Here is a 13,194-nt window from a genome sequence, read left to right on the forward strand (position 1 = left end):
TAGATAGATAGATAGATAGATAGATAGATAGATAGATAGATAGTGAATGAAATAAAAAATAAAAACACAGAGTAAAAACACTATAAAATACATAAAACTATAGAAAGCTCAATATATATAAACCACAAACACACAGTTAACAACCTTGGGAACAATAAAAGACAAATGACAAGAGCCCACATGACTCCTATGATGGGTTCAGACGTGATTATAGAAAGACATGATGCACACACACACACACGCTTACATCCCATTCCCATAAGTGAATAAATGCAGAAACCTGCTGGAGCTTCATCGTTTCTTCCAGCTGAGTTTGTTCCTGCTGCTTTTTTCTTTTTTTTCTTTGATTGTTCCTATTGTTCTTTGTCCTAATCCTCTGCATGACACTTCAGCTCCTTCTGCTGTATCAGGTTTGCAGTGCGTCAGCGCCGCAGCGCTCATTTCTCTCAGTCAACACACTTTGGATGCTGTTGTTGTTGTTGTTTTTTTCCCCCTTCTTTAGCATTAAATATCTCCACATGATAACAGCTGTCAGCTGCTCCGGCGTCTATGCTATTCAGAAACACAGCAGGTCACACAACATGCGGTTACACAAATATTAACATGACTTTCCATAGTTTGTATGTCAATAGTTTGTTCTGTGTCGTCACTTTTGTTCAGATACTGACCTTGACTGACGATCCCGCATAGTAACAAACATGAGGTCATTCTTCTGAGTTAGGCCTGTCACAATTATTACATAATAATTATTGTCTGATCCGGTTATTTGAACTAATCGCAATTATTTTGGGTTGGGGTTAGTAAATAAAAGGCTCTTTATCTTCTTCCTCTCCTCCCTCATCAGGTGTATGTGTATTATTAAACTATGTTTAGACTTACACTGTAATAGTGGCATAAAATGATCAGAAAAGACAGTTAAATCGTTAATCGCAATTATTTGTATGCCAATTAATTGTCAAATAAAATTTCATGATTGTGTCAGCCCTAATCTGAGTAATTGTTGTGTGATTAATCCTTTTATATTTTGTGTGTGTGCGTCCAGGTCAGAGTGTGCGTCCCCTGAACAAAAACGAGTACATCCTGGACGTTGCGACGGAGGCCGAGGTCGTCGACACCAACTACAGCTTCTGGTTCAGACGAGTCGTCTGGACTCAGCCGCTCAAGTTTGACAACGAGCTCTGTGTGGCGATGCATTATAACCAGGTACAGCACATGGATTTTTCACACACACACACACACACACACACACACAGCACTTTATCTGTTGTCTGACTAGCTCATATGTGTGTATGTGCAGATCCTGCCCGACTACCGTAAAGGTCTCCTCAATGTGCTGCCACAAGGAAAAGTGAGCGACCAGCAGTTCCACCAGATCACCAAACTGGCAGCTCTGCAGCACCGAGCCAAAGACGTCATCTTCATCCCCAGCATGTGAGCGCAGCAAACATGTCTCAGTGTGTTTGTCTCAGCCGTGAAGCAGAGACACTGATAACACAGTCCCATAACTCCCCGTTATCGTCAAATACTTTTTATTGAGCGAAAGGAAAATCAAACATCCAGTGCAACGTTATATCAACGCTCCTTTTTATACAATGAAATTTAAGGGATAGTTCAACATTTTGGCAAATTGGCCCATTGCCATAATCCCTATAGTTTTAGGACTAGGTTCGTAGGTTCATTACCTTTAATTGTCGGTGCAAGCTATTTTTAGAACGGCGGAGCAGAGCCGTGAGCTGCTCAGAGACGTAAATGCAGAGACTGCTTGCTGAAAAACTGCCCTCGACAGGAACGCACATCAGCGGTTTTGCATGAATTTGCCTCTAAAACAACTCTGTCTCATAAAGTTCTGTTATTATCTCATAGCGTGGTGAATGTGCAGGTCACAACTTGTCCACCAGAGCGTTTTGGAGTTGTTGGATTGTGTATTTGATGAGTTTGATGAGGGAAACCAAGAAATCCCATGAGCCTCCGTAGCGTAGCTCTGAGCAGCTCGCGGCTCTGCTCCTCCGTTCTAAAAATAGCTTGCACCGACAATTAAAGGTAACAAACCTACTGCTAAAACTACAGGGATTATGACAATGGGCCAATTTACCAAAATGTTGAACTATCCCTTTAATATATTAATATATATTCACACAAGAATGAGAAGAAATGACCATAAAATTATACAATGTAAACAAGTGAAAGAGATATTAATAAAAGAAAGAAAGACATAGAGGGTTGCAACCTTGATAAATGAACAGATCTTATTAAATGTTTAAAGTGATGCAGATGATAGATTTTATGAGTAGGTTTGTGACTAAAACTAAAAGTGAAGGATTTTTACTTTTATCTGCTGCAGAAGTACAAAATTTCAGCTGATGACTTTTTTTTTTACTTTGTCAACTCTCATGGTGTTTCTTGCTCTTACTGCTGTTATCAGTGTGTCCACCCACACACACACACACACACACACACAGTCCTGGAAAAACAGTTTTGAGAAATACTGGAAATCAGTGAGCGAAGCAGAGTTGGCGTTTATCTTATAGATTGTGTTCCCGTCTCTCTCTCTCTCTCCTCTCCAGACACGAGTTATCGGAGTACATCGCCCCGCCTCTGTTCAAAAAGCAGCCACCCCAGCAGTGGGTTACCATGGTGACGCAGCACATGCAGCAAGTACAGACCCTGAATCCGCACCAGGCCAGAGCACAGTTTCTGGGTGAGAGTCTCACATCTTCTCTCTCTGTACATGAACTTTCATACATATACATGCTATGATATGTTGTACGATAGATGTTGATTTACTTGAAATTTTGATAAAATGAAGAAAGTGTTGTTGTTTTTTACCTAATCCAACTAAAGAAATACCTAACACCATTTTTTTTTAAATGTAGTATTGTCTTTTAAAAGTGTTTTTCTAGATTTAATTTAATAGAACCAGCTAAGTTTCCAAGGGTTTCCAATAAGACATGAAGATGGATATAAATATAGAACAACATAGAACAAACTCTCAGTGACTTAAATTAGCTGTTTCTATGAAGTTCAACAAGATATCCTAAAATTAATGTCCTTAAATCATTTAATCGATCTACAGTATCAATCTCTTTCATGCTCCTTGAGTTGCATTTTGTGAATGAAAGGTGCAAATAAACATAAACCGCTCATTAAACCACCGTGATAGAGAGAGACAGGATTACTGTTGTGTGTAATAGATTCATTGACTGACACACAGGAACATTTTCATTTTATTGGTGTGCGATATAAATAGATAACCAGGTTCAACAGGTGATGTCACACACACACACACGTCTTCATGCCTGTGTGTGTCCTTTTAATAAGGTCAATTTTTATTTGTCCCGTTCCTGTGGCGCCTCCTGTCGCACAACAAAAAAACTGACTGTGATCTCTCATGTTTGTTATATATATATTGTGTATGTGTGTGTGTGTGTGTGTGTGTGTGTGTGCAGGTCTGGTCAGCGCGTTCCCCATGTTCGGCTCCTCGTTCTTCTACATCCACAGCAGCAGCTCCACCACCTTCTACGCCCCCTGTATCGTTGCTGTCAATCAACACGGTCTTCACTTCCTGCACAAAAATACACATGTAAGGAGACCCCACACACACACACACGCACACACACACATACATATACACATACATATATACAGATGCTATCGCCAAGCACTGATATGACTCAGCTCGTCGTGACTGAAACATGAGCGCACAAGCAGAGGTGTGTGTGTGTGTGTGTGTGTGTGTGTGTGTGTTGTAATGTTTGGGCTCTGTGGTGCAGGAGCCGATGGTGGTGGTCCCCCTGGTGGAGGTGCAGTCCAGCCGCACCCAGAGGCCCACCGCGGGAACCAGCTACCCGTACGTGGACCTGAGCCTGGGGGACATGAACACGCAGCGGGTCATTCAGCTGCAGCTGGAGCAGGTATTACGCAAACAACAGACACACACACACAAGGACACACACGAATACGTACATAACCATTTTTTTTATTAGTGGCGTTGCCTGTGTGTCTGATGCCGGGTGTGTTTGTGCACACACAGGGCCTGGAGCTGTGTCGAGTCATCGCCATGCAGGTGGAAAACATGATGTCGGTGCGGGAGAAGAGGCTCACCCTGCCACCCAGTGAAATCACCATGTTATAACACACACACACACACACACACACACTCATACGTGTAGATTAAACCTGTAATAATAGCCTACCTCCTCTTGCCTTCAGGTGTTAATAATAATAATATTACACTAATATTATATGTAAATCCATAAGTGCATTTGATTGTTGTTCTATATTAACTGAGCAAAATGCTGCCGACAAAACACACATGTTGATGTTATTTTTTTCTCTTTAACTTGATACTTTGAATTTTGCACTTAGTACTGCTGTATTTTTGTTTTCTTTTGTTTTTGTGTATTTCACATTAAATAGTTTTTAATCTGTGTAGAAGTTGTTAATGAACCATGAGGAGGCTTCACAGGCCGGTGCCTTGTCATACAATGTTTTATAACCCATGTGTTTGTTTTTTTATTTGTTTTTTTATGACATGCTGTCAACTGTGAAACTTTATGTTATATACGTATATACGTATATGTATCGACTTGCTTATTTTGTACAAAATATTTTATCAAAATAAAATAAGCAATTTTAGAGGGAGAGACATGAGCACCTCTGTGATCATTTTTTTTTTTTTTTTTTAATGATAAAATGACATTAAAACACAACATTTTATGTGGTAACAGGTGTTAATACTATAATCAAAATCCAACAAAGTTAATGATATATTTATTTTAATGATTAGTATATCAGGTGGGCTGGTGATCGTTATTGGTTATTTTTTTCAGGTAACAATCTAATTAATCACTTAAAGCAGAAGTAAGCGATCCGGTCGTTTTGGCTAACTTCTTGTCAGCCGATGGAGTTAGCAGTCCCCGCCCTCGTCATCGATCTATTGGTCCTCGTCCCTACGTCACCACATTCACGCGCATCCCTTGGCTGCACACACAGCCCTTCATGCCCTTCTCTCTCCTCATTGGATAAAGCTTGTAGGATACAAGGAAGTATACAAGAAGTTTTCTCCTCGGCTTACAGCAGAGCAGAGTGACTGACAGACCTGTGTTTCAGACCAAACACTCTATGTAAGTGATTCCCGTCGGAAGATATAACTATTTAAGACTTATATTAAAGGGATAGTTCACCCTAGAATGATATTTCGCTCATTATCTACTCACCCTCATGTTGACTAAGGGCTGGAAGAAGTTTCAGAGTCCACCGTCCCTTCTCTGAGTTACAGGGGGTCTCGGCGTAGCAGTGCATGTCCATATAACGGTTGCAAAGGGACACCGGAGCTCTTCGTAAAAAAACACACACAAAAAAACATCCAAATACCTCCATGCTGCTCGTATGTAATGTCCGTCTTGTGCTGAAGCCCCAAATTGCGTAATTGTCCCGAAAAAAATTAAATAAGTCTATATTTTAAGCTTGTTTGTAGCGGAAGCTTCTCGAAGCTCCTCTTCCTGGTCCGTCCAAATCTCGCGTGATTTGCGCCGGCGTCAGTATGCGTCAGTGCGGTTACTGCGAATCACGCGAGATTTGGACGGACCAGGAAGAGGAGCTTCGAGAAGCTTCCGCTACAAACAAGCTTAAAATATAGACTTATTTAATTTTTTCGGGACAATTACGCAATTTGGGGCTTCAGCACAAGACGGACATTACATACGAGCATCATGGAGGTATTTGGATGTTTTTTTGTGTGTGTTTTTTTACGAAGAGCTCCGGTGTCCCTTTGCAACCGTTATATGGACATGCACTGCTATGCCGAGACCCCCTGTAACTCAGAGAAGCCACGGAGGAATCTGAAACTTCTTCCAGCCCTTAGTCAACATGAGGGTGAGTAGATAATGAGCGAAATATCATTCTAGGGTGAACTATCCCTTTAACACAAATATTCCACTTACTTCTGCTTTAATGAACAAAATGCCAGAAAACAGCAGGAAATTGGTTCAAAAGCAGATTTTTACTTCATATTTGTTTGGTTATGTTGCAGAGTCAGATTAATATTACATAATATGATAAACTGATAAATTGCCATATATTATTGTTGGTTAAACTGAGACTTTATTGCTCTCAGTTGGTGAGTTTACAAGTTACCCAGCTGTATATAAAGGGATTAAAATGTGCCCGACATCTACTGGTTTAGGCAGATTAGTACATTAATGATTATACAGGTTATATATAGTATAATATAATAAACATTATTCTGCTTAATAAGTACTTTCTTGATGCTTTTGTATTATGCTACAGTTTTGAAAAAAGGACAGAATATGTCTACTACACTGTGATATTGCAACATATGTAACATATAAGGAAAAGATCTGAGTGCTTCTTCCATCACCACATACAGTATAAAGTCTTGGATCAGAATATGTCACTCAGTGGAGACGCAGCACTGCAACATGATGACACAACATGTATGATGACACAGTCAAGCAGTGTGAAAATAAAATGATTTCAATATGCAGTGTTTATGAGAAAAAAGTGGAAAATGAATGTGTGAAAGAGATCCAGTACAGACAGACATGAGACTTTATTTACATTTGTAAATATTACAATCCAAATTCTTCGACATATTTAAACTTAAAAAAAAGAAAGAAAAAGTAACACATAGTTACTTTCCCTGGTAACTAGTTACTATTATAGTGAAGTAGTGGAGTTACTAACTCAGTTACTTTTTGGGAGAAGTAATTAGTAACTATAACTAATTACTTTTTAAAAGTAACGTTCCCAACACTGAGCAGGAGTAATGTGAACTTTTACTGGCTAAATGACTGACTTGACTGTGAGACACCTACTGAACACGACTAAATGGTAAAAGATGAGCAAAGGGAAAGTTAAAGATTCAACTTACTTCCTGTGGCTGAAATCTGACCTGACACTGATTTGTGTCAAACCAGTAAAACACACCTGCTATGTCTAAATGAAGGGGCACAACGCTGTACAACATATTTGTCAGTTCTTAGTCATTTTTATTGCATCATTGTCCAGCACTTTGAAGTCCCTTTTATTTGGGAAATGTCTTTTTTTTTCATTCTGCCACATGTGTGACAGTGCATGGTTGAAATGGCAATAAAGTTTAGTTTGATTTTGTAATATTAGTTATGATGTATTGTCGTATCACAGTGTCATCAATTGGGTCTGTGCAGTAGGGTTGCAGCAGCTAACCATTATTAAATAGTGCAAAAACTACCCATTAAAACTTTCCCATAAGACCTTTAGTTGTTGCAAAATAAACTTATGATGATAAAAGCAGCAATGTCTCTCATTTGAGAAGCTAAAATTTTGTAATATTAGATATTAGCCTAATGTAGACAAACCACAGCCACTTGTTTCTTCAGTGTGAACTTTAAGGAGGTAGATAAGCGGTTAGTGGGACAAAATTAGCAGTCTCGTCTGTCTGGTCCCCTCCAGAGTCCAAACTGGGGTATATCATGTGTCCTCCTCCTATGGACGTCGGGACCACGTCGTAGTGCTGCGTTCGAGACAACTCGGAACTATCCTACCTCTTATTTTAAAAAAGTGCAATCAAACGCCACCTCAAGCCGGAGCTCCCACTCGGGGGAAAGTTGGAGACAATTTTAAAATGTTTTATGCCTTAGATGAAGCACTTTGTCCCGGTCCGCCATGTTTTTGGTTAATCTGGTCGTGGTGAAGTCGTAAGTCACAGTTTTCAACTCGGGAGATTCATCAGAGTTCCGAGTTGTCCTGAACGCAGCACAAGCCCCGCCCCCCTAACTGGGGGAAGTCTTGAACCCAATGCGCATGCGCAGAAGCTCTGGCAGGTTACACGAGTTTATTTTCAGCTATTTTCTTCTTGGAGACGGCGGGTCATGATGGTGATGATGGTCACGGTGTAAAACTAGCCGCCGTCGGCCGAGGACAACAATGTTTTTCCTGGACTCTTAAAAAGAAGAGGAAGAAGAAGCCGCCGTGGAAAAAAAGAAAAGAAAAACTTTCAGCAGCAGCGAGGTTTGGTGGAAAAAGGAAAAGCCGCGGTGACACGTGAAATGTTGCTGCGTGGATCATTGTCGGTGTTTCCAGGCGGCGACGGACAGACCAAGCCAGGCTAGTAGTTACTAGCGGCTAACTAGCAGCTCGGCTAGCTCCCAGTGTGGTGGTTTTGGTGGTGTTGTTGCTGATGATGTTGACGCAGTGTTTGTTTGTCACAGCCGCTTTGCTCTCTGTTTTGTAATCACCCGGACAGTGACACCCACAGCTGTGTAAGTTTCACGCCGCGGTGCTGTTTGTTTATACGTGCAGCCACACACACAGACACACACACGCACAGAGAGAGAGACAGCGGAGCTACGTGGCTAATGCTAGCTACTTTTGACCGCCCGTTACCTAGCAATATCCATCTACTACACCATCTACACATTTACTAAAAATTTGACAACCAAGTCCGCTCAATCACATTAACCCGAGATGCAGCGCTGATAATACGTGTTATCTGTGAGCTATAGGAGCACAACTACAGCAATAACAACACTAACAACAACAACACCGGGTCATATTGTTGTGTTTTTTTTGGTGGTGGTGGGGGGGGGCTGACATGGCAGCCAGCGGATACTCTGACCTGAGGGAGAAGCTGAAGTCCATGACACCACACAGAGACGAGCATAATAAGAATAATAATAATAAATACGTGGACGGGACGAGTAACGGCAGCAGCGGTGGGAAAGGCCGAAAGCGAAAGCACCGGGAGTCCGACGGCGACGACGACGGCGGCGGCGGCGGCGGCGAAGTCTGCGACGACGGCGGCGTGTGCGAGTCCTACTACAGCGATGACAGCTCGGAGCTCCGGGAGCAGGAGGCCCGGCGGGTGAGGAGCAGCATCCTGCAGAAGAGCATCTTCACCCCGGAGGAGTGCGGCCTGATCGAGGAGAAGATCGACGAGGTGGTGGCCAACGGAGAGGCTGGACATTACCGGGAGCACACCGTGGACCGGGCGCCCCTCCGCAACAAGTACTTCTTCGGGGAGGGCTACACGTACGGAGCGCAGCTGGAGAAGCGAGGACCGGGGCAGGAGAGGCTGTACCGCAAAGGGGAGGTGGATGAGATCCCGAGCTGGGTGCACGACCTGGTGATCAAGCGGCTGGTGGCCAACGGCGTGATCCCGGAAGGGTTCGTCAACAGCGCCGTCATCAACGATTACCAGCCAGGTGGTTGCATAGTGTCACACGTGGATCCCTTGCACATCTTCGCACGGCCCATCGTCTCGGTGTCCTTCTTCAGCGACAGCGCACTCTGCTTCGGCTGCCGCTTCCAGTTCAAGCCGATCCGGGTGTCGGAGCCCGTGTTTGTGCTGCCTGTGAGGAGAGGCAGTGTCACAGTGCTCAGGTGAGTCTGACTTATTATACAACTGTTGTTTGTTCTGCAGCCTTTTAACCCTAAAGTTGTTGTCACTTAAAGGTATAATAGATAGGAATTACCCCCATCTAGCGGTGCAGTTGCATATAGGAACGTATTCTCGATGTTGCATTCACGTGAAATCGGGCAGACGTCAGTCAGACATATGCTGCATGAACACTTTCTCCCGAGCCTAGAATTTCTGTGGTTACCTACGGTCATGTTGCCACTGAACTTAAAAAATGGCGATGCAACATGGCAGCCTCGGTTCAGCACCACCCCTTATGTATTTTAAGGACTTGTAACCACTCATTCTAAGGTACGAGAAAGCTTTCATTTGTATGCCGGTGTGATTTGACTTACGTAAAATACGTATTTATGAAGGCAATGTTTGATTTTTGCTAATAAAAAGCCAAATAAGTTACATACTGGGGCCTTAAGTTTTTTGTCTTTTCTTTCTTCTCTGTCTTCCAGTGGGTACGCTGCAGATGACATCACCCATTGTATCAGGCCCCAAGACATCAAGGAACGGCGTGCTGTCATCATCCTAAGAAAGTGAGTCAGCAGCATACTGTAATCCGTACCATCTGGCAGTTTTTTTTTACGAAGTCTTTAAAAGCACTAACTCATGTGTTTCTTCTTCTCCTGTGTTTGGCAGGACCAGACCCGACGCTCCTCGACTGGACTCCGACAGCCCTTTAAGCTCTTCTCCTGCAGAGAGACACGCGCCTCTGAAAGCCAAACGCTCTCATCGCAGAGCAGATCCCGATGCTGCTCACAGGTACAGTATAGACCGCCGGTGTGTATTCATGGGTCACATAGAAATATAAAGGCAAGAAGAATCAGAGAAATGATCCACACAGGAAGGATACTGACAGCTCCCAGCGGTGTGCAGTTTGATATTTGATCCAGGATCTGTGGGAACTTACTCAATGTGCATGAATGAAATTAAAACAGACCTCCCATCATCCCAGTCCTGAATAGGGTCAAAAATGATGAGAATTTATCCAGAAATGTTCAACACAAACAAACCAAATCGAACAAATAGAGAGTGGACACCAAGACTGGCTGATAGATGATGTGTCTCTAGTTAATGATGCACATACACACACACACACACACACTCCAAAAACACATTTTCTCCATTGACGTTGATCATAACTAAGTGCACTTCTGGTATTTGTCATATACAGAGTTAAAAACTCCACAGTTAGACTGGGACACTACCTGGACCCGATCAACCTGAATATAGTTTGGATCTAGTGAATCAGGTGTTGGTTACCAGAGAATCTGATCCACGTCTGTTTACCAGTAAAGATATCCCAGTATGGTTTTGTCTTCTATAAGTATTTCAGTCACAGACCCGCCAATGAAATTTTACTGGACAGCAACATATAGGCCTGAGAAAAGAAATGACTTCATGCAGCTGTAGAGTGACAAAAAAAAAACATGTGTGGATGTGGTCGTTTCTGTTTTCCAAATCATCACCATTGAGTTCCTCAGTGTGACACAAAATAGATCCTGAAAAGCTAAAAAAATAAAGTATTTTAAACGCTTGCCAAACGAACTCAAACCACTGTTATTAAAGGGATAGTTCAACATTTTGCCATAATCCCTATAGTTTTAGGAGTAGGTTTGTTACCTTTAATTGTCGGAGCAAGCTATTTTTTAATAATGGCAGAGCTGCGAGCTGCTCAGAGCTACGCTACGGAGGCTAATGGGATTTCTTGGTTTCCCTCATCAAATACACAATCCAACAACTCCAAAACGCTCTGGTGGACAAGTTGTGACCTGCACATTCACCACACTATGAGATAATAACAGAACGATACGAGACAGAGTTGTTTTAGAGGTAAATGCAGAGACTGCTTGCCGAAAAACTGCCCCCGACAGGAACGCACAACAGCGGGTCACAACTTGTCCACCAGAGCGTTTTGGAGTTGTTGGATTGTGTATTTAATGAGTTTTATGAGGGAAACCAAGAAATCCCATTAGCCTCCGTAGCGTAGCTCTAAACAGCTCGCGGCTCTGCTCCGCCGTTTTAAAAAAGCTTGCACCGACAATTAAAGGTAACGAACCTACTGCTATGACTATAGGGATTATGGCAATGGGCCAATTTGCCCAAATGTTGAACTATTCCTTTGACTCATTCAAAACACTGTGGGTGGCCATGACAACAACAACATCATAATCAACATTAGCAGCAAAACTGAACAGAGGAATGCAGAAGCGGTCGACATGTGACAAGTGATGATTTAACTCTGACTCAATGTCTCTCGGTCCGTCTCCGCCAGGCCGCGGGTTCTGGAGATGGATAAAGAGGAGAACAGACATCCATCGATCTCCTCCCGTCACCGTCGTCACAGCAGCAGCTCGGAGAACTACTGGAGACGCGGTCAGGACTACGACAAACACCGGGAGAGTTCAGGACGCAAAGTCAAAATGAGACGTCATTGAGCACTACAACACTCACACACACATGTACACACACACAGACACACACACACACGTATAGATATACCCGTTCTTTTATGTATTTCAATATCGTACCATTCTTTGATCAGACGTCAAGTCATTTTCCCGCTCCAGTTTCTGTGTGGGCGCAGGGAGCACAGACATCACACCGTCTGCATTTTTTTTTTTGATTTTTGAGTCTGGATCGGTTTGAGTGTATATTTGTTTTTTGGGCAGACGAAGCTGGCGTCTCCGCTGCACAGTATAGAACCTCAAGTTACTTACTACACTTAGAGTCTGTTGTTAAAACTGCTCTGTTACCTTAAATTAAACATTTTTGTTTTGTTTTGTTTGTTTCCATGTTCATAGATACTTCAAAACGGCATGTATTTTTTGTAACCAAGATGTACAGACGTGAAGAGCTTAAAAGGAAGATGTACTTATGGACTTGTACAAAAGAAAACCCGAGCTGTAATCTAACTTGTTATAATGTACAATACGTTTGTATAGCCTTTGATTGGGGGAACTTTTATGCAGAATGAGACCTTTTATTTTTTTGTTGCACCTACATTTCTGAATCCCATACTTTTACTGTGCCATCCCAGATCTTTGCTGTTTGTTCACTTCAGCCTCTCTGGCCCGATGATGATGATGATGATGATTAATCATGCTCTTCTGTGTGTTACGATTTGATTCAACCACGTAGCTCCACATGGTGAAGGTCATAATACGGTGTATCAAGTTAACTGATGCAGTACGGAGTGGTGAAATACTCAGGCCTTGTTTTACACTCTTGTTTCAGTCTGAAGTTGCTTGACCTTACATAATGACACGCCATGTTATTGCTGTTCTCTATTAAATCTAATTTTTCCTCATTCAAAATGGGTGATATTTGGGTCAGTCCGGACTTAATTTGAGCCATAACAACCCTATTAGTTCTTGTTTAACTTTGGCCTGAACACGTGGCTCAGAAGAAACTCAATTTCCAGACGTGTTTGTCCTTGTGGTTTGCTGTGTAAACACAGATAAATTTGTTTCTTCACCCCGGTCACAGGTACTCATTAGCTGAAGGCTAGGTCCGTCTGGAGACGCGCACGAACAAAAATAACTTCTGTTCAGAGAAGAAATTACTTTTTAAAAACAGGCTTTTCATGGTTTTCTGAACTTCTGTTATAGTTGTGATCTTCAACATGGTAAAAAAAAAGTTGAAAGTAATGAAAAATCAAATCACTGGAGTCTTATTTGGCAGAGAGTGGACACAGACTTTGTGGGCAGTCATGGCACGTTAGGTGGTTTAAAGGGTTTTAACGGTCACATTTTTGACTCAAATGGTGCTGACTGATTGGAATA

General features: G+C 42.3%; 2 protein-coding genes across 2 annotated transcripts in view; both read left to right on the plus strand.

Annotated features, from left to right (window-relative positions):
- Positions 1-4,658, plus strand: part of myo15ab (myosin XVAb) — a 55,472-nt gene extending 50,814 nt beyond the window's left edge. The window contains exons 66-71 of the mRNA XM_085783757.1: positions 1,043-1,203; positions 1,298-1,431; positions 2,565-2,698; positions 3,447-3,580; positions 3,771-3,911; positions 4,031-4,658. Coding sequence (XP_085639883.1) covers positions 1,043-1,203; positions 1,298-1,431; positions 2,565-2,698; positions 3,447-3,580; positions 3,771-3,911; positions 4,031-4,132 — 806 coding nt within the window. The 3' untranslated portion in view covers positions 4,133-4,658. The remainder of the gene's footprint in view (positions 1-1,042; positions 1,204-1,297; positions 1,432-2,564; positions 2,699-3,446; positions 3,581-3,770; positions 3,912-4,030) is intronic.
- Positions 4,659-8,349: 3,691 nt separating this feature from the next.
- Positions 8,350-11,978, plus strand: alkbh5 (alkB homolog 5, RNA demethylase). Its single transcript, XM_085783769.1, has 4 exons — positions 8,350-9,381; positions 9,865-9,945; positions 10,049-10,171; positions 11,685-11,978. The coding sequence occupies exons 1-4, from the start codon at positions 8,594-8,596 to the stop codon at positions 11,845-11,847; spliced, it is 1,155 nt and encodes a 384-aa protein (XP_085639895.1). The 5' UTR covers positions 8,350-8,593; the 3' UTR covers positions 11,848-11,978.
- The last annotated feature ends 1,216 nt before the right edge of the window (positions 11,979-13,194 follow it).

This window comes from Trachurus japonicus, chromosome 1, assembly GCF_045865225.1.
Source record: "Trachurus japonicus isolate A0001 chromosome 1, Traja_1.0".
Classification (NCBI taxonomy): Eukaryota; Metazoa; Chordata; class Actinopteri; order Carangiformes; family Carangidae; genus Trachurus; species Trachurus japonicus.